General features: G+C 49.8%; 1 protein-coding gene across 2 annotated transcripts in view; it reads right to left on the minus strand.

Moving 5' to 3' along the window:
* Window positions 1-62: 62 nt before the first annotated feature.
* Window positions 63-26,802, minus strand: part of FBXO31 (F-box protein 31) — a 43,700-nt gene continuing 16,960 nt past the window's right edge. Inside the window, exons 3-10 of one of the 2 annotated variants that reach the window (XM_081107528.1) lie at window positions 22,385-22,471; window positions 17,878-17,954; window positions 15,441-15,608; window positions 14,801-14,875; window positions 6,554-6,663; window positions 5,767-5,920; window positions 4,250-4,566; window positions 63-1,764 (exon numbers count right to left, since the gene is read on the minus strand). In XM_081107528.1, the coding sequence (XP_080963654.1) occupies window positions 1,542-1,764; window positions 4,250-4,566; window positions 5,767-5,920; window positions 6,554-6,663; window positions 14,801-14,875; window positions 15,441-15,608; window positions 17,878-17,954; window positions 22,385-22,471 (1,211 nt within the window). In that variant the 3' untranslated portion in view covers window positions 63-1,541. The remainder of the gene's footprint in view (window positions 1,765-4,249; window positions 4,567-5,766; window positions 5,921-6,553; window positions 6,664-14,800; window positions 14,876-15,440; window positions 15,609-17,877; window positions 17,955-22,384; window positions 22,472-26,802) is intronic. The other variant, XM_081107529.1, reaches the window with a different exon arrangement.

Genomic DNA, 26,802 nt, shown 5'->3' on the forward strand with positions numbered 1-26,802 from the left:
CAGAGCTTGTCAATTCTATGATACCGGGAAGCAAAAGGTCAAAGTTGCCAAGCGAACTGAAGCTAGGGCAATGGGGATGTTTTTATTTAACAACAACAGAAAAAAGCCAGAGAGAAATTAATCAGGAAAACAGAGGGCACATTTCACAAGACAGCTCAGGTTGGCCTCTATATGAAGGTACCACAAAGCTGCTCCCTTCCTGGGGTCCCTGGTTCCTAGTGTGGGGGCTCAGTGCAATCCATCCAACAAGGAAAAGTAACAGAGGGGAACTCCGCCCTGCCCTCCGTGAAGCGCACACCTGGGCAGATGGGGTGCAGATGGCTCTGTGCAGGCTGGAGGGAGAGCTGAAATGTCCTTGGAGACCAGCATGCATGTAGGGCTCTGTTCTTGGAGCCCAGCAAGGACCTCAGAGGGGTTCCCCAAATGCAGGTGTCAACCCAACACGGGCACAACACCAGTAGAAGAGTCAGTGCTCAGGGTCTCCATGCGAGAGGGGCCCGGAGAGATCCTGGTCTCCAAAGGGCACCTGATTGGTACAGTGTGACTTCTCTAGAAAGCTGCCCCTTGCCCACAAAGGGGCTGCAGTCCTCATGTGCTGTAACACTTCCCAGAATAGCGTCTGTGTACATCATGCAGGTGGAATAAACACAGGGTCGTAAAAAGACATAACCCTGTCCCAGTCCTGGGACATGTGGCTGCAGTTTGAGATTCTAACATCAGAGCATATGTGTGTGTGTGTGGGGGGGGGGGGGGTCGGGGGGCGGGCAGGACACAATGAGCACTGACAGGAACTGGCTGCTGGGAAAGTTCTAACGCTAGGGAGAGGCCAGGGCAGGCACATGGGTGCTGCCCAGGGGCCAGGACCAGGGGTGGTATTCACAGGGCCTCCAAGTTGCTCAAAGGCCTGCAGAGACGTTCTCTAGTGACCCGTATCGCCAGCCCCATTTCCCTGATTCAGAAACTGAGATGGGGGTGAAGTGCTTCTGTCCAAAATCTGAGTCAGTATAGAAATAGAAATTCACAAAAAAGAAAGAAAACAAAATACAAACAAGAAAAATGGAAATTTAGTCCTGGGTCCTGAGACTGACACCCCAACTCCCTGGGGCTCTCTTTCCACAAATACTGCCCTCCCTACCTGCCCAGGCTGCCCTCACAGGTCCATGGCCACTTTCATTTGCTTCCTGCAGAGTGGACGGTGGAGCTGGCCCCCCACACACTGGCCCCCGAAATCAAGAGACTCAGTTGTGTCATGAGCTTTCCTGAAGGAGGATTTTGTTTTCCCTAGAAAACTGTCAGTGAGCCAAAGACAAACTCAATTTCTCCAATTCTTTTTTTTTTATAAGACATGCTCAGCTCAGCCTTCCCATCAGCTACTGATAAATATGCAGACATATGTTGCACACTCTATAGAAAGCATCTCAGGCCGAGACGCCTACAAGAAGGTGGGTGCTCTGGTCAGAAGGTCAAATCTCCAAAGTGCATGCTGCTGCTCTTCCCAGGTCACCGGGTCCGGAGCCGCGCCCCCAACAGGGAAGGGGCCGTCAGGAGGTCAAGGACTGAATGTTCTTGAGCATCTCCTCAAAGGCCTGTGGGGACGGTGCGTCCGCATTCCGGAAGGTGGCCTGGACTCTGCTGTACAGGCTGAAGGATTTCAGCTCCAGCCAGATGAACCCGAAGCGGTCTTCGTCAAACAGGATGAAGACCCCGGGCGTGCGCTCTGGGCTAGTGAAGCCGTGGCCAGCGATGAGGCCTGTGCCGTAGAAACTGAACAAAGAGAGGGAAGGCACAAGGGAGAGAAGAGTGAGAGGGGCTTCGAGGCCCTGCACTGGCCCCAGTCAAGCTTTGTCATCCCGGCGTGTTCTAAACACCCTTCGTTCCATCCAGACCACTTCTGCTACTCACCAGCAAGCACCTCAAGAGAGCCTGCCTTCACAGGGCCCCTGCACAACTCTAAACGTCCAGGCACCAAGCCATCCTAGCAGAGGTGCAGGGCTCTGGGCACGTGGGGAGACACACGTGAGCAGGCGCGCTGTGCTCACCCCAGATGGTTGGGATCACCCCACCAAATGTTGATTTCTACCACTTCACCCAACTAAAGGAGGAGGATCTCAAGCAGCCCCACCTCACAACTCTGTCCCAAAGCATATTATCTTCATAACACAGGCCCAGGTAACAAAAATCTTAATTCCTGGGGTAGTTAGGTCAACATTTGAACAATTTAAATATAATCAATAAAGACTTATTGTCATGCAATTGACATTAACTCAGAAGGTCAAACTTTCAAATATCATATGGCCAAGTTTTGAGATCTCTATATACTAGTATGAGGCTGAAATACATTTATCTTTCTCGCTTCTGATGGATGACAAGAAGTCAGGGGCTGGCCTGAATCTCCCAGTACGTGGAATGGTGCCCGAGACCCCCAAATCTCCCGGCCAAGCTAAGACACTGCTGCGCTGATGAAGGGAGAGCAGCCTGTGGTTCAGAGGGTTTCCTGGTGGGGAAAAAGGTCCAGAGCCTACAGGGAGGCACAGGCTTAGAGAACACATAGCAAATGTTTCCTGCTTGGGCGCTGTGGCAACGCCTTCCCAACCAGACGGAAGGATCGCAGCAGGCCCTCCCAAGCCATGGAGTCCCTTGATATTCACCATCCTACAGCTCGGCCAGGGGTCTGGACCGGAGCTTCCAGATTGACTGGACCCAACTAACTGGTGAGCTACTAATGGGCTCTTAGCTGGTCATGAGCTACTAGGACCTGTCAAGTTTTACAGGAATAGCAGAGCCTTTTTCTTTTATGGCCTTTCAAACGGGAATGTAATGTACAGCATAGAAAAAATAGTCAACATTATCCTAATAACTGTATGGTGACAGATGGTTACAGATGTGATGATCACATCATAAGGTATATAGATGTGATCTATACACCTGAAACTAATTAATATTGCATGTCAACTATACTTTAATAAAAAATTTTAAAACTTTACAAAAATATTTACGTCAGGTGAAATTATATTGGAATGCTATTTGTATATCTTCCTCTGGAAAAACCAAATTCAGTCACTTTTATCATAACTGTATAATCAAATGTAATAATTTTTTTCTGCCAAGCCCACGTAGATACCTAAATCTTTTTCAGGGAGCTCAGCCAGCTGCCCACACTGTTAGTCTATAAGGAAGTGGCCGTGTAGACCACTGCAGACACACAACACAGCAGCTGGCCCAGACGTAAAGGGAAACAAACCTTTATAAATAACCGGAAGAAGGTGGAGCGGGTCAGCTGTAATGCCAGGAGACTGACAGATTATTCCCTCAAAATGCCCACCAAGGCAACCGTACAGGAGTGCTTTCTGTGATGATGAAATATTCTAGATCTGCATGTCTAATGTGGTAGCCCGAAGCCATGTGTGGCTACTGAGCACTTGAAATGTGGCCAGTGCAACTGAGGACCTGAATTTTTAATTTTATTCAGGGGACTTTGGGTTTCATAACTCATCTACCAGGAAATGGCCTGAATGGCAGGGGTGGGCCTGAGTGGCTGAAAGCAGAGGCCTGAGACAAAACCCTAAGAACAGCAAGTCAGGTGAAGAGCTGGCAGCCTGGGGGAGGCCTTGTCCCAAGATCAGGGATCTGGACCTCTGCAGGGAGGGAAGCAGCAATGACAGCCCCTCTCCAAGTGCTGTCTGGGCTGGGGTTCACTTTGGTGGCCATTGCAGCGCTGGCCCAAAGTAGCAGAGAAGGGCAGAAAAATAACAGGAGGAAAGAGAGAGGGAGGGGGGGAAGAAGGGAGGGAAATCACAGGAAGAAATAATGGATTGACTTCAGAACTACCTTCATTAGGAGATGGATGGAGAACTCATGACAGGCCTTACCTGCAAGGACATCCGGGCGAACTCCAAGCAGGCTTTCTACATGGAGAGGTGTGGGCAGGGGGGAGTCCTCTTCCTCACTGTCTGCTTCAATGCTGCCTGACATCCTGCCTCATCTCCCTTTTACCTTAGTAACTATGTGATGCAAGGCATTCTGGGAGGAGTCTTCACACCTGGCAGTTCTAATACCCCCAGTCTGAGGCTCCCCAAGGGATGTGACAGCTGACTGTACAGCCCAGGAAACAGTGCCGTCTGTTCAGGTATGAGCTGGGGCTTGGACCAAGCCATCAGAGGCTCCCATTCTGGTGCAGCAAGCCCCACCGCTGGCCTGTCAGAGCCAGGTCCCACCCCAAAACTGGTCTTCGCCCACCTCCTGTCCTTACCACATCCTGCAGGTTCGGGGGTAGTTCTCGTTCCTTGAGCTCACACCCACAGGCAGAACAAACTGGACAGGCTCCTCCTTCAAAGGTGCGGCCCCTTCATCCTCGGGCTCTCTGACCTCAGTGGGTGGCCCAGAACCCTCGCCGTCCTCAGTCCTGTCTTCTTGCCGCTGCTGCTCCTGGCGCACCTGCTCCTGAGCCTCCAGGACGATGCGGGAGAGCTCGTTGAAGTTGCAGAGGCTCTCGACGTTGGGCAGCTGGATGCGGTGCATAAGGTCGATCTCTACTGTCTGCTGCCCGGCAGGAATGTTGGGGTCACCCTGTGGATCGAGTGGATGGTGGTCAGCAGGGCTCAGAGAGCAGCAGAAACACGCTCCAGCCTAGATCCCACCTGTGGCCAGGTGAGCTCACTCAGCGTTCCTACTGACTTAGCAGCAACCCCTTGAGAAGTAGGACCATTTTAGAAGCCCTTAAAAAACTAATGCCTAGAGGAGCCAGCTCCATCAGTGAAGGGATCTTTGAGGACAGAAAATGACAACACCGACTAGTGATCTGCTGAGGGTCTGCAGGCACCCAGCACGGTGGCTCATCTGCATTCAAAGACCACAGGTGGAAACTAGCCTGTGTGACAGCTGAAGAGACCAGGGCTTAGAGAACTTCATCCTCTCCCAGAGTCAGGCAGAGGGCAGCAGGCCTGAGAGGCCACCAGATAGGTCTGCCTGGAACGCAGAAGCTCCTAAGCCGGAACCCCAGGAGATCCCCCAGGCCCTGCAGCTTTCCATGAGTCCCAGGAGCATGCCGAAATCCCTGCTGGAGAGCCCCCCTGTGCCAGGGACGCAGCCCTGGTTTCAGGCTCTTGTTCACATGAGCTTTCCCTAAGCAGAGGCATCCTGGCAGACAGAGGTTCAAGAGCAATGCTTTGTGAGGACTAGGAAGTGGTGCTGCTTCTTCAGGATGCTTTAGTGTATCTGCCAGAAACTCACCCACCAACTACGCAAACAAATGACAGGTGAGCCCAGAATGACTGGTGGCCCCTGGAGCAGGCAACACACGGCCTACGTGGCTCAACAACCCTCCACCTGCTGTCACAAGCTGCTGGGGACAGGACAGGCAGCTGCTGGGGCCTATGTGCTACTGCAGGGCGTCTCCATGTGCTGGCCCTTGGGGTCAGCTGGGCAGGCTGTGAAGCCCTTACCCAGCCCCCTCCCCATGAAATCAGAATTTGTAGGGTGGGGGGTGGGGCAAGGGCATTCGTGTTTTCTCAACTTCCCTTTCTCCAGGCATCAGTGTGCAGCCAGGAAAAGAGCCCTGTGGGGAAGCGGAAGTGCTCAAAATCCCCTGATTCTTGTTGGGTGGGTCCGGGCAGGGCCTGGGGATCTGCACTCCCAATCAGCTCCCTGGTGAAGCGGTGCCACAGGTCCCGGCCATATCAAGTAGCCAAGGCGCAGCCCGAGTGCCTGCCATGGCCAACCTGACAAGTGCACACAGGGCTGGACCCGCCAGGTAGCCCCAGGACTTACCGTGATCTTCGTGACCCTGGCATGCTTCCCATGGAAGCTGAGCATGACAATCTCTAGGCCGTGGCTGCCGTAGGTGCCTTTAAAGAGGCCTGGCCTGATGAGATCGTCCGGGTGGCTGGGCGGGAGGTAGATGCGGCGGTAGGTCAGGCAGTTGCTGTGGGGGGAGTGGGGAGTGTGACAACATGGCAGAGTCCCACGGAGCTGCAGCAGTGCAAAGCCCATACCGCCTTGTCCCACCCCAGGGGGTGGGCAAGACAAGCAGACTAGAATGGCCAGGTAAGTGGGGAGCAGGGGAACCCCATGTTCCTGAGCCATGCTCACTCCACCCACAGGTGCATGGCACCCTCACACCTCCTCTGATTCCAACAAGGCTTAACAGGCTCATATGTCTCTGCCGGGCCCCACAAGGCAGCTGGAGTGGAGCCCTCAGAGGAGGGAAGGGAATGCCACTCCTGTTCTGTCACCCTGGGACAGGAACCCAAGACTGCACAAGGGACATGGCAAAGGGACTAAACGGGCTGCAGGGACAGGGCCCAGGGACAGAGAGGCTGAGAAAGCAGGCCTCCCAGGGTGGATGAGGGAAAACCCTAAGGATTAGGCACATACAGCAGGCCCATAAGATGGAAAACATATGGGGTGCAGGCGGGAAGGGAGGTGGGGATGGGGGCTGTGCTCAGGAGTACCAAGAGAGGGAGGTACTGAGTTAACAATTCTCCCACAGAGACTGCACTCACAGGACCCATAGAGAGGGACTGTGCTCAGTACCCACGAGGGCGGCTGCACTTACTCATACTGACTGGTGTAGATGAACTTCATCAGGATGAGCTCTTGCATGTGCTCATGGAAAATGTCCTCCAGCGTCCGCCCCCATTCTTCCCTCAGCCATGTTCGGAATTCCTTCCAAGAGAACACAGATCGTGAAAACCACCATGACACGGGCATGGAGCCTGCTGTGATCCTGATGGACAAAGCAGCATTTTTATAGCTGTGGGCACACCTGTGACAAAGGAACCCACCTGGGTGGACAGATGGAGACAGGGCTGGGCCAGAGAATGGGAAACCGCCCTGCGTTTGGTCTCCCAGCACCTGGCCTCCCTTCCTGCTAGGCGTGCCACCAGTGAAAAATGGCCTCTGGTCCCTGCTTTCCCAGAGCACAATGAGCCCAGACTTCTGGGGAAGGAGCAGGGGTCCCCTCAGGTGAGGCTGGGGCCATAGTCCAGGCCCAGAGCTCCCAGGGACAGCACATGAGCCTCACTTCGTGCCCATGAACCAGGAGGTGTCTATGCTGAGCTGGCTTGACACTGCACAGCCTCTGCGCCTAGTTCTCAGGGTTCCGGGAGAGCAGCAGCACAGCAGGGCTCGGCCGGCAAGTCCCATGATGGGGAGTTGGCCAGAGGTGCTTTCTGCAGCTGCTGCTGAGAACATGGCACGGCCTGGGTTGAGGGACTGTGGGTGGATTTTCCTTTGTCAAATGTGCCTTCATAGTAATGTTGTATGTTCGGTAAGTGCACGCGCAAACAGTCCCCAAAGCTCAATAATTCATTACAGAATCAAACGCTGGGAAGGATATTTAGTGCTTAAATGCTTCATTCTGCACATTTAACTTAATCCACAGAACTGAGTTCCTAATTCAATATAGTGTTTCTAATGATTATCTAGAATTAGCTCTATAAACGGAAGCGAAAGCAATTTACCAAAACAACAAAAGAGCTACAATCTGTCAATGATTTATTATGCTACTGCCCAAAATCCAGCAAAGAACAAAATCACTAGTGAGTAAACAAAACAACTATTAGAACTACAAAGTCAATATATAAAAATCAACTGAATTTTTATATACTAGCAGCACAAAATTGTAAAATAGAAATTTTTAATTCCATTTACAATAGCCTAAAAGAAAACAAAACCACAGGACTTAGGAATAAATATTACAAAATATGTGCAGACCTCCACTGAAAATGCCAACACTGCTTAAAGAAAGTAAAGAGGCCATAATCATAGTTAGAAGTCACTACAGACTGGAGACTCCTCATTAAATCAGCAATTTACAAACTGACCTACAGATTCAATGTCAATCATAATCCTACCAGGCTAGCCTTTCTGTAGAAACTAGCAAGCTGATTCTGAAATTCATATGGAAATTAAAAGAAAACTAAACATCCAAAGCAATTTTGCAAAAGAACAAAGCTGAAAGACCCACACTAGCCCATGTTATGACTTACTTTAAAGCTACAGTAATCAAGATGGTGGTATGAGCATAAGGAGTGACAAATATATTAATAGAACTAAACAGAGAGCCTGGAATCAGACCCACATTTATCTGGTCAGCTGATTTGTTTTGTTTTGTTTTGTTTTGTTAATCCTCACCTGAGAATATTTTTTCCATTGATTTTTGGAGTGGAAGGGAAAGCGAGGGAGAGGGGGAGAGAGAGAGAGGGGGGAGAGAGAGAGAGACTGTCACTTGAGGATAGGTAAAGTTTTTTAGGACACAGAAAAAAATAACCATCCTATCTAATAAAAGAGAAACATGGTAATTAGCGTACGACCGCTACCCTTCCCATTGGCTAATCAGGGTGATATGCAAATTAACTGCCAACAAAGATGGCGGTTAATTTGCATACATAGGCGCAATGATGGGAGGCCATAGGGGAAGGACGGTGATTGGAAACACAGGCGGCAGGCAAGAGCCGGGAGGCACTGCCCCTGGCCCTGAATCAGAGAACCGGCTGTCTTTGCCTGCCCCCCTGCCGGTGATTGGAGAAGCCAGAGCGGGCACAGAAGAGGCCAGCACAGGCCTCTTCCCTGGCCGCCCCTGCCAGGGATGAGCAACCGGAGATCCCACAGCAGGAAAGGGGGTCCTGCAGCCAGCCTCCGTGTGCGCCTGCCAGTGGGATCACCCCCAAGATCACGGAGCAGGAAAGAGCGGCCTCTAGCCAGCCCCCCTGTGCGCCTGCCCCTGGGTCGCCATGGCAATCATGGAGCAGGAAAGGGGGGCCTCTAGCCAGCCCCCCTGTGCGCCTGCCCCTGGGTTGCAGCTGCAATCCCCGAGCAGGAAAGGGCGGTCTCTAGCCAGCCCCCCTGTGCGCCTGCCCCTGGGTCGCCATGGCAATCATGGAGCAGGAAAGGGGGGCCTCTAGCCAGCCCCCCTGTGCGCCTGCCCGTGGGATCGCAGCTGCGATCCCGGAGCAGGAAAGGACGGTCTCTAGCCAGCCCCCCTGTGCGCCTGCCTGTGGGTCACCGCTGAGATCCCCGAGTAGGAAAGGGGAGTAGGAAAGGGCGGCCTGCAGCCAGGCCCTGTGTGCACCTGCCCCTGGGTCGCTGCTGTGATCCCAGAGCAGGAAAGGGCAGCCTGCAGCCAGGCCCTGTGTGTGCCTGTCCCTAGGTCGCTCTGGCAATCCCACAGCAGGAAAGGGCGCCCCACCCTGGCCACAGCTCAAGGGAGAGTACAACATGCAGTGGAGGCCAGGAGCCTGAGAGATCAACAGAGAGGGGCGCCTCCCAGGTGTGGCTGGGGGCAGGCCCCCAGCAGACACACACACACACACACACACACACACACACACACACACACACGGGATGCCTGCACCGAGCCTCTGCTGTCAGACTGTGGCCATCAATAGGACATCTACTGAGGGCTCCCGGACTGAGGGGCTGGCTTGGCTGAGGGAATCCCATCCCCCAGTGGATGAATTTCGTGCACCGGGCCTCTAGTCCTATCTAATAGGAGAGAAACATGGTAATTGGTGTACGACCGATACCCTAACCATTGGCTAATCAGCGAGATATGCAAATTAACTGCCAGCCAAGATGGCGGCTGGCAGCCAGGCAGCTTGAAACTAACATGAGGCTTGCTTGCTTCAGTGACAGAGGACTCCAACGTTCCCTGCCTGCTGCTGCAGGCCTCTGAGCTGCAACTCTAAGCAACTATGTAACAAATATAGAAGCTAAACAAAACCCCAGAAATCTGCTTTAGGCGCCGGGCTTCAACCAGCAGGATCGCACATTGTAAGCAAAGGCCAGAAACCTACTTTCAGCAGCGGAGGCCTAAGAGCTGGAGCCAAGCCTCAAAGCTAAAGCTGGCCCAGAATAAAAAGAAAAAAAAAGAAAAAAAGGAGCAGTTGGGAGCTTCAGTCACCCCCAGCCTGAAAACAGCCATCATCCCCTCACCCAGGCTGGCCAGGCACCCCAGTGGGGATCCCCACCCTGATCCAGGACACCCTTCAGGGCAAACCAGCCGGTCCCCACCCATGCACCAGGCCTCTAACCTATATAGTAAAAGGGTAATATGCCTCTCAGCACGGGGATCAGCAGAGCCGAGAGGCCTTCTGGTACCGGCATCAGCATGACAGGGGGCAGCGCCCAAACCCCCTGATCGCCCTGCGGCTCTGTGTGTGACAGGGGCGGGGCCACAACCTCCCTATCCACCCTGCTCTGTTCATGACAGGGGAAGGTGCCCCAACCCCCTGATCGACCCTGCTCTGTGCCTGATAGGGGGGAGCTCCCCAACCCCCTGATCGCCCTGCGGCTCTGTGTGTGACAGGGTGCGGCGCCCCAACCCCCCCCCCATTCCCGCCACGGGCCCTGCTCTGTGTGTGACGGGGTAGAGCCATAACCTCCCCATCGGCCCTGCCCTGAGTGTGACAGTGGCGGCGCCCCAACCCTCTGATCGGCCCTGCTCTGATCGGCCCTGCTCTGTGGGATAGAGGGCGGCGCCCCAACCCCCTGATGGGCCCTGCTCTGTGCGTGACAGGGGGCAGCGCCCCAACCCCCTGATGGGCCCTGCTCTGTGAGTGACAGGGGGCAGTGCCTCAACCCCCTGATTGGCCCTGTTCTATGCATGACAGGGTACAGAGCCCCAACCCCCCTGATGGGCTCTGCTCTGTGAGTGACAAGGGGCAGTGCCCCAACCCCCTGATTGGCCCTGCTCTGTACGTGACAGGGGTGGCGCCGCAACCTCCCCATCGACCCTGCCTTGAGTGTGACAGGGGATGGTGCCCCAACCCCCCAATCAGCCCTACCCTGAGCGTGACTGAGGGTGGCATCACAACCTCCCGATCGCCCTGCTCTGTGCATGACAGGGGGCGGCGCCCCAACTCCCCAATTGGCCCTGCTCTGAGCCCGACCAGGGGCTGCACCTAGGGATTGGGCCTGCCCTCTGCCACCCGGGAGCAGGCCTAAGCCAGCAGGTCGTTATCTCCCAAGGGGTCCCAGACTGCGAGAGGGCACAGGCGGGGCTGAGGGACCCCTCTCCCCCCCCCCCCGAGTGCACAAATTTTTGTGCACTGGGCCTCTAGTAAAAAAATAATTTGACAAATTATACTTCACCAAAGTCAAAACTTTCCACTTAAAAATGGCTCAACTCATGGAGTAAAGACCCTTAAAAAATCAAATACATAAATAACAAATAAAAATAGAAGCAAGTGAATGTAATGAACAAGGATTTCTATGTTGCCATGGTGAATAATCAGACTTGAGCTAAGCACCATAGAGAAGATGGCTTGTGAATAGTCCTAATCTTATTTGCTTTGCATGAAAAGGCCAAAGTCAGGAATACCAACCAGATCCAATTATTTAGAACAAAGAACTTTGAAATTCATGTTTACTATAAAATAATCTTCTAGTGTGTGTATATATATATATATATATGGAAAAACTCAGGGGCCCGCCCTAGGCCCTAGAACATATAAGAACCAGTTTAATATTTACCCAGGGCTGGCTTACCATGTGTTAGCACTGTATAATCATTGCTTAATCTGCACAACGGCCTAGGACAGTGGTTCTCAACCTTGGCTGCACATTAGAATCACCTGGGAACCTTTTTAAAATCCTGATTTCTGGGCCTCATCCTCCAGAAATTCTGTTTCTTTGTTACTAATGTTGTGGCCCCACCCCATAACAAAGAAACAGAATTTCCGGAGGATGAGGCCCAGAAATCAAGATTTTTAAAAAGATTCCCAGGTGATTCTAATGTGCAGCCAAGGTTGAGAACCACTGGCCTAGGAGATGGGTGTTAACATTTTCCTTGTCCTACCGAGGTTTGGGACTTACACAAGTAGAGAAACCTTTCCAAAGTCGCCCAGCTAGTAAGTAACAGAATCAGAGCTAACCCGAAGTCCATGTGCTAACTGGTCTTGCCTTCACCAAGGCCAATACCAGAGCCAACAGGAGCAGGGGGTGCACGGCTCACCTGCCTTGGCAGGCTGTACACAAGGACCAACCGACAACATGTAACAGGAATTTGGAGCATCTTCAAGGCCTTCCACACAGCAATTCCATTTCTGCATGATCCATAAGGTTTCCATGGAGTTCAGACAGTGGGGTGAGGGTAATAACACCAGGCATCCTCCTGGATGGCTCCAGCCAGGCCTGGTGCCAAGTCATTCACATGTGGTGTCCTATTCAACCCTCCAAGATCCCTTGGGGCCCGCAGATAATGATATGGCCCCATCTTATACATAAGAACTGAGGCTCCCAGAGGGTAAGTCACTCAAGCACGTGATCAAGAGGGTAATAGGAGAAACGTGAATATTTGAGCACAAACCCCATGTCTACCTGCAGAAGAATGGTTATATCCGATTACATCAGAGCAAGATGATGGAATGCTATGCTGAACTAAAATTAAAACTTGTGAAGGGGTCTGAGACTAGAAAAATCTCTCTGGAGTAATAATTAAGCCTAAAAAATATATCCAACTGCAAGAGTGAGATTTTCACTACATCAGAAATGCCAAAAAAACATAAAGGGATGCTGGAGAGTGGGCTTGGAGACGGCTCCTAGGCGAGGCTGTATCAGCGCCTATTCCTGACAGATTCTCCTGATTTCCTATTTGATGATGATAAGACATCATTTTAGTACCTGGGTACTTCCTTGTCTGTCTCTGCTCTGCTCTGCAGCCCCCAAGTTTTCAGAACCCTTGGGTAGGGGGGCCTGGACAGGCAGGGTCAGGGAAGTCAAGTGGTGGCTGGGCTTTGGCCATCATCCATAAAGACAAGCCAGGCGGCGTCTGCACTGGGGAGGCAGAGTTTGGGATGGCCTGAAGGCTACACTACTGTTCACAGGGATCCAGTAGCTGTGCCTACAGTTTGCAGAGCACATAAGAGGGTCACACAGAAGGCACCTGTGAGGCTCAGGCAGAAGACCCTGCCTGAGCCTCAAGACAACCTGGACTTGGCCTTCGAAGGTGCGCAAAGCTGGCGGAAATCCTGGAACTGGAGTTTGCATGCAAGCAAATGGGAGAATTGGCAAGCCCTGTGGATGCAGCTTACGATCCCACAGGGCTGGCTTTTGGTATTGATGAAGGGTGGAGCCCATGTAAAGGGCTGGGAAGGACAACTCACTGATTCCTTCATAAGCAAGATGATAAAGGGATCACAAGCTAGCACAAGCCATCAGAGATTCAAAAACTGGCTGAGACCAAGTTCCCATCAGTAGATGAGTGGATAAAAAAAGCTGTGGTACATTTATACCATGGAATACTATGCAACAATAAAAAAGACTCTCTTACCCTTTGAGACAGCAGGGAGGGACCTGCCGAGTATCATGCTAAGTGAAATGTCAGTCAGAGAAAGACAAGTATCACATGATCTCACTCATATGAGGAATCTAAGTAACAAAATCAACTGATGGAGTGGATTCGGAGACATGGAAGCGTGGAACAGAGTGTAGAATCTCAGAGGGAAGGAGGGGAAGGGAGTGTGGGTGGGAGGTAATCAACCAAAGACCTTGTATGCATATATGCATAACCCATGGACACAGACAATAGGGTGGTTAAGGCCTGGGGTAGAAGTGAGTGGGAGGGGGTCAATGGAGGGAAAAAGGGGACATATGTCATACTTTCAACAATAAAGAATTATTTGTTTTAAAAAACCGGCTGAGAAATGCACACCCAACAAATACATAGATGCTGTAATGAGTGTTCTATATTTTAAAAGTCCAAGTTTTTCTTAAGAAACGGCAATATTATGCTTGCTTCGAAAGCACAAATACTAAAATTGCAATGACACAGAGGTTAGCATGGCCCCTGCACAAAAATGGCATGCAAATTTGTGAAGTGTTCCCTATTTGTAAAAATAAATAAAAAAGAAATGACAGTATTTGGAAATGGTATTATGACTTAGATCCTCAGAAAACTACAACCCAAAGACAAGTTAAAATTACTTGTGCAAACAAAAGGAAGCACAAAGAAACTCTTGGTGTAGCTGACTTGCAGGTTTATCCACTGTTCTGCCTGGTCTGAAAATCGCCATCCCCAGGTCCATCCGTGGGGAGAACAGTGCGGCTCTGAGAACAGCCCGCTCATCTGCCTGTAACTCACCTCCAAGAAGAAACCTGTACAGCACACGGAAGCTCTCGCTCGGGGTGAAGGAGAACTGCCTACTGAAAACGATTTCCTTTTGGTCATTCATTCTGAGGGTTGGTGGGCGTGTGGTCTGTGAGGACATGGGCCCCTACCCAAGCTCCAGTTCCTCCTCCCACCCTGCGGGAACGTGATGAAGGCCATCTGCAAGGGTGCTGTGGGACCTTGGGAGCCTGGCCACCTTCTCAGTCACGGAAGCTGCCAAAAAGAAACTGTTTCCGGACGTGAACCTGGATCAAATAGCCGGCACTTTTATCTCACACAGCTTGTGTGTGTGTGTGTGTGTGTGTGTGTGTGTGTGTGAGCACGCCCACCCAGCATGCCCCATTTGCTTTGTTTTCTGTACTCTATATAATCCTGTGTTGTGAAAGCCTGTGTTGCAGTAATTTCACTGGCCTGCATGTAAGGCCTAATAAACTCATGTCTTTCACAGCCAGTCCTCCAGGTTATTTGGGGGAATTGGCAAGCAATACACTGAGATTTCCTTGGACTTCTTTGCATAGCAGCGGGGAAACAAAAACATATGCTTGTGTACACAAATCCATATGAGGCCGTTTCTGACAAAAGGGTCAGACACACTTTCCGCACCAACAATGTGAGGATGAGCATGGGAGAGAGCCCTCTGGTTGGCGGCATGCTGATGATGTCTGCTCCTGGTGCACAGGAGCGCAGGCTCACCTCCTGTCTCCCGCCAGACATCCGGTGGTGCTCCGTCTGGTTGCACTTGGTGGAGAACTCGTCCTTCTTTACAATCTTGAGCATTCATGACAAAGGAGAGCGGGGAACAATACATCAGCTGTGGCATCTCCATCAGACAATGAACCCCTCCTTAATGCTGCACCCCATTCACCTACAGAAGCCCAATATGCCTACAAATCGTGACCAGTCCAGAAAAGGGAGCTCAGAACTACCCTGAGCACGCACTTCCTTCTCAGAGGAGCAGTGCACTAGAGAGAGGGGTGTTTGTGCTTTTCCGAGGAGATTCTTACAGCAGGAAAGAGGGGCTATTGTTTCTTAGTGTTAGAGGTTTTGGAAATAGAACAGTGAGGAACTGTGGTTGGAAAGAACAAATGGTTTTATCTGAATGCAGAACCAGTAGAGGGTTCCAACTAGTGATTCTTTGGGGAGTTACATCACAGCACCACAGCATAAAGACACAGAAGGGAAGGAGGCAGAGCCGTTTCCTCCCATTTCCCCTGATCTGTATGGACACACCACTGCAAACTCAGCTGGCACCAGAACTTGGAAGAGCAGGGGAGACCTCACCCCTCGACTGCATGTGGCTGCCATGTCTAAGGGAGCCCAAGCATATGCTCACCTGAATGTGACCGTTGTGGGGCCCCCTGTGGCCGTACATGCACTCCACTGTGGCTGACTTCCTCTCCATCAGGTGAATTCTAAACAAGGGCTTGAATCGCATTGGGTCATCCACATGAGGGTCATGAGGAGGCAGGTACATCCAGCCAATAATAAACAAGCCATCCACCTGTGGTGAGGAGAAAGGGTGCATGTCCACGTGAGGGTTACGGTGAGGCACTGCGGCAGAGGTTTCTCCCCCCACAGCTGTCCAGGATGACCATCGCACGTCGCCACACCCCAGTCCCATGGAGAACCTCAGGACCAAGAGACATCAGATGCACCTGATCTATGGCAATGGGACAAGCACAGCCCCGCAAGCAAGTGCTTGTTAATTAGAAAGTAATTCTCTAATGTAAAACAATGTGCTATAGTTGAAAACACTGTATTATATCACTGGAATTTGCAAGAGTAGAACTTAAACGTTAGGTAATGGATGTGTTAATTAACTAGATGATGGGAAACCTTTTACAACGTATACGTATATCAAATCACCATAACGTATGCTTTATAAATCTTTTAATTTGTCAATTATACCTCGATAAGGCTGGAAAAAATTAATTTTTAAATAGAAAAACAGCAGTTGGATCTGAATCCAAAAGAGCCTTTTAGAGAGAACTTCCAGATCTAAAATCAGGGGTAGAAAGCGGGGGGGGGGGGGGGGGGGAGCTAAATGACATGAGAAAAAAGCAAGCAGAATAATCCAGAAAGTGTCACCCACTAGGGCTGTGGTTGGCAAACTGTGGCTCGCGAGCCACATGCGGCTCTTTGGCCCCTTGAGTGTGGCTCTTCCTAAGCCTTAGGAGTACCCTAATTAAGTTAATAACAATGTACCTACCTATATAGTTTAAGTTTAAAAAATTTGGCTCTCAAAAGAAATTTCAATCGTTGTACTGTTGATATTTGGCTCTGTGGACTAATGAGTTTGCCAACTACTGCACTAGGGCAACTGACCTGAGGGAAAAATGGGAGTTCTGCTTTCAACAGGAGAGACTCATGAGGCAAAACACACTACTAGAATGCGAGGGCTTCGTTTAGGTCCCGATTTCAATGAACCAGCTGTCCAAGGCAGCTTTGAGATCATCGGGGAACCTTCCATATTGGCTGTGTCTCAAGTAATAGATATCAAGGGATTATTGCTACTTTTGTAAGGTGTGATGAGAATGTGGTGGATACGTGGGAAAATACCGATTTAGAGATCCACACTGAAGTACGAACAGATGAAGCGGCACAGGCCTGGGATTTGCGTGAAAATGCCCGAAAACAAACCACCAAGGGGCAGAGACGAAGGCCACAAACGTGGCACACAATAGGTAACTGCTGAATCCACGCGGTGGGCATTGGTAATTCATGCTGCCATCCCCCTATTCTTGTGTGTTTGAGACAGTGAGTGACAGAAAGTGACAGAGTTCAGATCAAAGGACAGCACAGTCCCCGCACACATGCTCAGTGAGGGGACAGGGACAGCCCGCTTTGGGATGGCCCAGCAGTCACTCCTGCTTCCCCAGCCTGGATCCACGGCGTCTAGCCTTATCGACAGAGGGGAGAAATTAATCACTTCCATACTAATTGGTCTGAGACAAGAGCCAGTTGCTGTTGTTCAGTCACGGGTCCCATTTTCCCGTAATTATCCCCTGCTTTCAGAAGCCCTTCTTTTTTTTTTTACTCTATTACTCACTGCCAGTATGAAAAACAATTATCACCGGCCTGACTAAAAGGAAAAAAAATATGCCCACGCTGGGAGCTGTCTGCTTGTCTTTGAAAGAATGTTTTAAAAGCAACACTTTTCCCCAGGGATATTAAACATAACACATGTAAATGTGTTTCTTAATGAATGTTTCCACCAAATATGAAGAATATAAAGCAGTATTTACCCTTGTCCAAAACCCATCTGGTGAGCAAAATATACAGAGTGACAGAGTAACTAGCATCACCAGGCAGCCCACCTGGACTGGGCTCTGAAGAGCTACACCGAGACTCCCCAGGGCCCAGAGGCCATTGCGAGGCAGACCACTACCATTATATGATGTGCAGCCAGTCTCCTGGACTGGGCTTCTGGCACGTGCCAACGAGAGGGAATGCAGGAGCAAAACACCAGCACTCCCCAGGGGGCACCTGACTCTGTTTGACTTCGACATCAGCTACAGCAACACCTGGGCCCAGGGCTGTTCAAAAGGCACCATTCAGAGCACATGCAACCTTCACTGTGGGGAGACTGCTGTTCTGCCTGAAACCAGCTAGGGCCACAAAATACAACCTGAGGAGAAGCTCCTGTGATTACTCGAATGTCCATAGGAAGCAGCTGACTTGCCCCTCTGGTAGAAAAGGCACTACGTTCCGTCCATGTGAACAGCAGTCCTGACTTCACAAGAACCCACACTCAAGGCTCTCGGACTTACCACCACATTCAGCAGTCCTCCATAGGGCCCGATATCTGGCTGCCACAATCCCAAGATGTGTCTGTATCGGTGGAGCACTGCAGGAAGACAGAAAGAGCAGGTCTTCACTTCAGAGGCAGCCAGTCTTCACTTTATAGTAAATCAGAGGAAAGGGCAGGAGGAGGAAGAGAGAATTATGAAGGCTTGTAACAGTGCCTTGTAAACATGTGAAGTGAAGCAAATCTTACCTACAAAAGTTTCTGAAGAATTCTAAGAATAAAACAGCCCGGCCAGTGTGGTTCAGTGGTTGAGCACTGACTTCTGAACCAGGTCATGCTTTCTGGTCAGGGCACATGTCCAGGATACAGGCTCCATCCCTAGTAGGAGGCATGCAGGAGGCAGCTGATAGGTGATTCTCTCTCATCATTGATGTTTCTCTCTCTCTATTCCTCTTCCTTCCTCTCTCTGAAATCAGTAAACACACACACACACACACACACACACATATTTAAAGGAGTGAGCTTTTAAAAAGCAAGCATAATAAAACAGACAATTGGGTCATTTTAAAATCCAGCCCCTTTGTGAGCAGCTCCAAGGACAGAGAACTGCTGTCTTGTAAGACACGGACTGGGTGCCTTTCTGAAGTGATGAGCATCCCATCATTTTACACAACTGAGGAAGCGCAGGATTCTTTAAAAGTTGGGGACAGAGTTCAACATGTCATGGGCCTGTGTATTAAGAATTAAGTTGGGTCATCTCACTTTAAAAAAAAAAAAAATGGCACCTCCCCACCTTATTTAAAAAGCAATGCATAGATGCTGACTGAGGACAACTGGAGGGAAGAAATCCCAGTGCCAACCTGAAATCCCACTACACAGAGATGACCAGCTGCAGTAAACATTTTGGAAAATGTCCTTCACTTCAATTTCCTTTGCACATGTACTTGTGGAGTGAATGAATGACTGAATGAATGTGCAACCAACTTATACAAGTCCCCGACTGCCAGGTGAAGGCCTCTGTGTAGTGTGTGGTGATTAATTTCATGCGTCAACCTGACTGGGCCACGTTATTCTGGATGTGTCTGTGAGATTGTTTCTGGGTGAGATTAACATTTAAATCGGTGGATGGAATAAAGCTGACTGCTCTCCCCAATGTGGTGGCCCTCATCCAATCAGGTGAAGGCCTGAATACAGAAAGCTGCCTCTCCCACCAGTAAAAGGAAACCCCTCCTGCCTGCTTTTTCTAATTTCGAACTCCAAAATGGGCTCTTCCTGACTAGAATAAGAGGCTAACCCTCCTGTGAATAAAAAGAATTTCCCCCTGCCTGACCGCCTTGAGCTGGATATTGGTTAAAAGTGACCTGTCCACCTCCTCACCATGTGGTGAGTGATGTTCCCTGTGTCTGCTAGGGCAATCTGGAGACTGCCAGAATTCTAGGTCAGAACCTCAAAACTCAGAACCCTATGGGTACAGTTATTTTTAAGTTCAAAATGCTCTTCAACAAGTCACCATCAATTTGCACACAAGAACATGCTAAATATGTCATAAGGACAACACATCCCCCCATGATGCTTCCAACTTCTACAGACAGGATTTATCAAGAATATCAGGCAACGACATATGGCCTGATATTGAGAAAAATAAAAGTGACACAGCAAAAGCAGCTAATCTGAGGCCACAAAGCTCTAACAGAATTTGCAGCCTCAGGTGATGACTTGCTTCTCTCCAGGACAGCATCATGTACTCAAGACTGCTGATCCTCTCTGGTCCAACGGAACCAAGGCCTGGACCGTTTTAAGAGGCTAGGAGAACTCAACAGGCCCAGGAACCGAGCAGGGTCCCAAGGACCTCACAAGCCAATCATCACAGCAGACTTCTCTGGAAAGTCTGGCTCACGGTAGAAAGAAATTCTGAGCTGCACTCCATTAGAACATGTAGAACATGCTAGGAGCAAGGAACACCAAACACCTGGGCACTGTAAAGTTTGAAATTGGAGTTGAAATGACCTTTCTTCTTTCACACGTTGTCATGGAGGTAACAGACCACGCACAGTTCAAATATGTCCACAGAGAAATGGAACTAATGCTTACAACTGGTTATTCTCATCATATTTCCTGGCTCTTTCAGGTTTTCTTTAATGACCGCTGTATTTTTATAACTCAAACCTTAGAGAAGACAGCAGTCTCCAGTTAGACCAGCCTGCTCTAAGCTGTCAGCCACCAGCAGCTGGCGGGCATCACTTTATTGGCTACAGTCCAGAGGCTCTGGAAGTCCTCGCCCAGAAGGGTGGTGGCACCCTTACAAGCTACAGGAAACTTCTGACCACCCCTTGGGAACAAAAAGAACACCCCCACACAACTCCAGGCACTTCCTAGGTCTCGGCCACCAAGCCTCCCTCCCAGAGGTGGGTCAGAATTCCATTTTTGGTCTCAGATATAAGCTCCAGATAGATTGTTGTTCTAGGAGAATCCTGTGGCAAATGTATGACATAACGAGCCTCTAAGTGCTTGTCCATTTGTATTTAAAAGCCCAGGCCAGGCCATTCCCGTCAGCATAGCTGTGGCAACTGATGGACTGTTCTCATCAATAAGTGCTATGTGACATTCTCTCCCCAGGCCTACAGAAGGCACCTTGGCTCACCCACTGATAAGCAGTGAGAGCAGGTCAGTCTAGGACAAAATGTTCTAGAGAGGCTACTTCTAAGAGGTTTGGAAAAGAACAGAATTCCTGCCTTCAGACTTGGCCCGCCCCACCCCTTTGCTATCCAGCCCCAGCAAAGCCCCCAGCTCCTCCTGACTATTCACACACTCCTGACTGCTCGACTGCTCACACACAGTCCTGACTGCTCACACATATCCCTGTCTGCTCACACACACCCTGACTGCTCACACACACCCTGGCTGCTCACACACACCCTGGCTGCTCACACACCCCTGACTGCTCACACACAATCCTGACTGCTCACACACACTCCTGAATGCTCACACACACCCTGACTGCTCACACACACTCCTGACTGCTCACACACACTCCTGACTGCTCACACACACCCTGGCTGCTCACACATACTCCTGACTGCTCACACACACCCTGACTGCTCACACACACCCCTGACTGCTCACACATACCCTGACTGCTCACACACACTCCTGACTGCTCACACACACTCCTGACTGCTCACACACACTCCTGACTGCTCACACACACTCCTACATGCCCCCCTTGCCATGGTCTTTACTCAAGCAGTTCAGCTCTGGGCCTGATTACACCAACACTGTGGGTGGTGTTCACAGTAGTGCACAGTGCTCAGACACCACCCCAAAGCAGGCTGATCAGTCCTGGCATCTCCACCTCCCCTGGAGTAAGTAAAATGGGACCAGCGAGCACTTTAGCTAGATGTCCAGAGCCTGGCAGTGGTCAGGAGAAATTCCATAGGTGATTCTATCCGTGTGGTCTGGTAGGTTTTGTTAGGAATTGTACACTTAAAAGGCTTAGAAGTGGGTCTAGTCCGCGCAGGCGATGATGTCACGGGCACCTGGGCAGGGCTGGGAGAGGGAGCAGCAGGGTGTCTCTGTACTTCTACAAACGTAGAAGCTGTTTTCAGCGCGTGCAGATAGTTTTAGTGTCTTTCTTGACAACCAAAGTTCATGATCTCCATCTCAACTCAATCTAATAAAAAGTGGAGATAGCCTTAGTCACTATGGACTCTGTCTGGCTTAGGAAAATTCCCAGAGCCCAAGTAATGCCAATCAAGAGGAATCAGGTTCTGCCCTAGCTGGTTTGGCTCAGTGAATAGAGCGTCGGCCTGTGGACTGAAGGGGCCCAGGTTCGATTCCAGTCAAGGGCACGTACCTTGGTTCTGGGCTCGATCCCCAGTCCAGACATGTGCAGGAGGCAACCAATTAATGTGTCTCTCTCTCATCGATGTTTCTCTCTCTCTGTGTGTGTCTCTCCCCCTCCCTTCCACTCTCTCTAAAAATCAATGGGAAAATATCCTCAGGGGAGGATTAGCGACAACAACAACAAAAGAGGAATCAGATTCTAAATAATGAACTGTTTCTACTACTTTTGTCCATTTTCGGTCTCAGATATAAGTTCCAGACAGATATATACAGGTGCATGTTTATGTAATTTTTTCAAATTCACATATGCTGTCCAAATGTGATCAACTTAAGAAGCCTAGAAGTAAACTACTTACATTTCATTTCTACTCTGTCTGTCCTCTCAGTCTCAATAATAAATGTTAAAATGTGCCTCAACAGAGTGAGCATGCTGATACTCCCTCAAAAACAAAAGATGCTGCAGAAACCTGGCCCATATGTACAGTAGCCCCTGGCCACCACTCAGATGTAACCCTGGTCATGGCTGAGCCACAGAGAACGCTGCAGAAAGGTGAAAAGACAGCAAAAGCCAAGGAGGTCAGCTCGCCATTAGGACCAAAGCATCTGCGTGCTGAGTTAGAGGTCCCTCTCCAAGCAGCTTCTGGCCCTGCTCCCCCGCCACAGCCAAAGTAGCAGGAGGTACATACGGCAGGTGTACACATCTCTGTACTCCATGTGCTCGTAATCGGGAAGAATTTTCATGAAACGGCCCGACTTCACGCGAGGGTTTATACCTGAACGACACAGCAGGGAAAGGGCTAAAGATGGTTCCACTTTCACAATGGTATAAACAGTTTTCATATGACTCAACACCTGCTCCCTCACCACCATCCTACTCAACCTCCGGCACTGTAGGAAGCAAGCACTTGACAAAAATGAGAGGCCTGGCTAGAAAGAAAACGTTGTGATATATGTCACACCAGAAACTCATGATGGCGACAGGCTTGGGACACTCTTCATGCTCACTCTCCTCCCTCTACTGTCCTGGTCAGTGGAGCTCACTGAGGTGGGAAAGCAGAGAACATAGCTTGTGGACAGTTGGAGTGACTGTTTAGGGAACCCTATGCCCCAACTAAGATATTCATCTTGTATAGTGTATGCCCAGCACTTTCCTTTGCTTGTGTTTGTTTGGTTTTGGATGGCAGATGACATCTGCCAGCTCCTAACTCAGAGCCTTAGCTTCTGAGTCAAGGCTGGCTCATGGCTCACTCTTCCCACCTCTGCCAGGGGCTAAGGCTGACTTTCTTCCACCACCTGCTCCAGAAGCTAAGTAATTTTCTCCTGGATAAGGCCTTCAAAGCAAACTCACAAAAACATGCACCTTCACTGTGAAACCTGCTTTGGCTGGTGGCAAATTAAACACTTTGGGACACTAAATGAAGATTATGAGTCATTCTCTGGATTTCCTGACCGTTTTCAAAGAGTCAAGAATCAGCAGTCAAGGAGACGGGAGCAGGGTGCAGGGGGGCTAATGGGGGAAAAGGGGATATCTCTAACACTTGTAACAATGACAATTTTTTTAAAAGAATCAGCCCTAGGAGGAGAAACCAAGATGGCGGCATAGGTTAACGCCGGAGATTGCTGCCTCGAACAACCACTTCAAAAAACAACTAAAAGACGGAACGGACATCATCCAGAACCACAGGAAGGCTGGCTGAGTGGAAATTCTACAACTAGGAGGAAAGAGAATATCATACCCAGACTCAGAGGAGGTGCAGTGCTGAAGTGAAATACTAAGGTGCGGAGTGCACGCGGAGTGGGCTGGAGGCAGAGGGCGCGGTTGTTGTTTTCAATCGGGAGGGAGTTTCAGACTCTGAGCTCCAGATCCCGGCGAGTCTCTAGGGACCCAGACTCAAACGGGAGAAGCGGGACTGTCTGGCTTCGGTCGGAACTCGAGGGCAGCTTTCTCTCCGAGGTTTGCAGCAGTTGCTGGGACTCTGTGAGGCAGAGCCCTTAGGGACGGAACTGAGAGCAGCCATAACTACTCGCTCCGGCCCGCCCTGTAGATCCCCAGGGACCCGCCCCGCCCAAGCCCTGCGCAGAGCCATTTGCCGGATAGCCTCAGGCAAACGCTAGATTAGCACCGCCCTAGAGATCCAGCACAGAAGCTCTCCCACTACAGACACAGCGGACTCTCATAGCCAGTTAGCCTGGAGGTCAAATCACCCCCGGTATTGCCGACAACAATCAAGGCTTAACTACAACAAGACTGCGCACAAAGACCACTAGAGGGTGCACCAAGAAAGCATAAAAAATGCAGAGACAAAGAAACAGGACAAAACTGTCAATGGATGATATTCAGTTCAGAACCACACTTTTAAGGTCTCTTAAGAACTGTCTAGAAGCCGCCGATAAATGTAGTGAGATCCTCAAGAAATCTAATGAGACCCTCGATGTTATGATAAAGAACCAACTAGAAATTAAGCATACACGGACTGAAATAAAGAATACTATACAGACTCCCAACTGCAGACCAGAGGAGCGCAAGAATCAAGGCAAAGACTGGAAATGCGAAGAAGCAAAAAACACCCAACCAGAAAAGCAAAATGAAAAAAGAATTCGAAAATACGAAGATAGTGTAAGGAGCCTCTGGGACAGCTTCAAGCGTACCAACATCAGAATTATAAGGGTGCCAGAAGATGAGACAGACCAAGATATTGAAAACCTATTTGAAGAAATAATGACAGAAAACTTCCCCCACCTGGTGAAAGAAATAGACTTACAGGTCCAGGAAGCGCAGAAAACCCCAAACAAAAGGAATCCAAAGAGGACCACACCAAGACACATCATAATTAAAATGCCAAGAGCAAAAGACAAAGAGAGAATCTTAAAAGCAGCAAGAGAAAGAAACTCAGTTACCTACAAGGGAATACCCATACGACTGTCAGCTGATTTCTCAACAGAAACTTTGCAGGCCAGAAGGGAGTGGCAAGAAATATTCAAAGTGATGAATACCAAGAACCTACAACCAAGATTACTTTATCCAGCAAAGCTATCATTCAGAACTGAAGGTCAGATAAAGAGCTTCACAGATAAGGAAAAGCTAAAGGAGTTCATCACCACCAAACCAGGATTATATGAAATGCTGAAAGGTATCCTTTAAGAACAGGAAGAAGAAGAAAAAGGTAAAGATACAAATTATGAACAACAAACATGCATCTATCAACAAGTGAATCTAAGAATCAAGTGAATAAATAATCTGGTGATCATAATAGAATCAGGGACATAGAAAGGGAATGGACTGACTATTCTTGGGGGGGAAAGGGTTGTGGGAGATGCGGGAAGAGACTGGACAAAAATCGTGCACCTATGGATGAGGACAGTGGGTGGGGAGTGAGGGCGGAGGGTGGGGTGGGAACTGGGAGGAGGGGAGTTATGGGGGGAAAAAAGAGGAACAGATGTAATAATCTGAACAATAAAGATTTAATTAAAAAAAAAAAAGAATCAGCCCTAGCCGGTTTGGCTCAGTGGATAGAGCGTCGGCCTGTGGACCAAAGGGTCCCAGGTTGGATTCCAGTTAAGGGCAGGTACCTTGGTTGCTGGCTCCTCCCCAGCCCAGGCCTTGGTCAGGGCGCATGCAGGAGGCAACCAATCAATATGCTTCTCTCACATCGATATTTCTCTCTGTCTTTCCCTCTCTCTTCCACTCTAAAAATAAATGGAAAAATATCCTCCAGTGAGGATTAAAAAAAAATAAAAGAATCAGCAGTCAAAAGAAATCTCTAGATGTCCCTCTCTGTCCACCCATGCCCCACATGCATGTGTGCTTGTTGACCTCGCCATGGCTCTTGTCCCCTCTCTGTTGCCCACTCCTGACTTACCTCTGGCCACACCATCTCCTGCTCCCTAGCAGTCACTACCCACCTATAGAGAAAAGACTGTTCCTTGACATGACCATTGTCTGTCCTGCAAGCTGAACCTGAGCCAGAACGGAAGTTGCTTTCTTCAAACTCCCTTAGAGACTATTTGACCATAAATGATGTTCATTCAGTCCAGCCGGTGTCACTCAGTGGTTGAGCATCAACCCAGGAACCAGGAGGTCATAGTTCGATTCCTGGTCTGGGCACATCCCAAATACCAGACTCGATCCCCAGTAGGGGACGTGCAGGAGGCAGCCAATCAATGATTCTCTCTTATCATTGATGTTTCTAAGTCGTTTTCCCTCTCCCTTCCTCTCTGAAATCAATAAAAACATATTTAAAAAAAAATAATGATGCTCATTCAGATATAAATAAGCACCCTCCCTTGCCTCTTGCTATGTGCTGGTTCTGGAACAGGTTGTTGCCCTGACCTGGAAGAGCATGGAAAGTATTTCCCGTACCTGGTAGCACTCACGTACTAGAATGTGACTATCTCCCCTCTACCCCATATATTTCTTTGGTGCCTGTCAAGCGGTGTGGGGACCCATTTCATCCTGCAGTTGCCCATGGCATGCCTTGTCTGTAAGTTTCCCCTAATAAACTCCATTGATTACCAGACTAGAGTGGCCAGACTCGTTCTTCCTTCTTTTCCCTGCTCTCGCTTACAGAGGTAGATTTTTCCAACTTGGGGCTTTTCCCTGGGTCTTCGTGTACAAACATCGCCAGCCTGCCCCCCTGTTCCCAGGTACCCCCTCTATATAGGACAGCCACCAGCAGGGCCAGCCAACCCCTCTCCCACCGCTGAGACGAGCTCCGTGTGGGCCTTATTCACCAGGTGTGCTGTCCTCTGGGTGTCACAGCCCCTAATGCCTGGCAGATGTGAGCACCTGGCCCCCTCCAGGACACTACTTTGAGACTCACAACTCTTCAAGAGAGAACAGTCTTCATGCTGCTTTAAGACACTATCATCAAATGGCCAAGGAAACTCAAAAACCAGTTCCCAAAGATAAGAACTTGTCCTATTAGATACTCATAAAAGCCAGTGGACATCCAGAGCCAGGAAAGCTTTCTTGTGTGTATGTACAGACTGCTGCAGGGAGTGCCTGGTTCTGACTCTCACACCAATGCCAACAGCAAGAGTGAATTCCTCCAACTCTACAATCTGGCTAGATTTAAGACACTGAGCTCTGGATAAAACACTGAGA

Source organism: Myotis nattereri, assembly GCF_964212035.1.
Source record: "Myotis nattereri genome assembly, chromosome: 15".
NCBI classification, from domain to species: domain Eukaryota; kingdom Metazoa; phylum Chordata; class Mammalia; order Chiroptera; family Vespertilionidae; genus Myotis; species Myotis nattereri.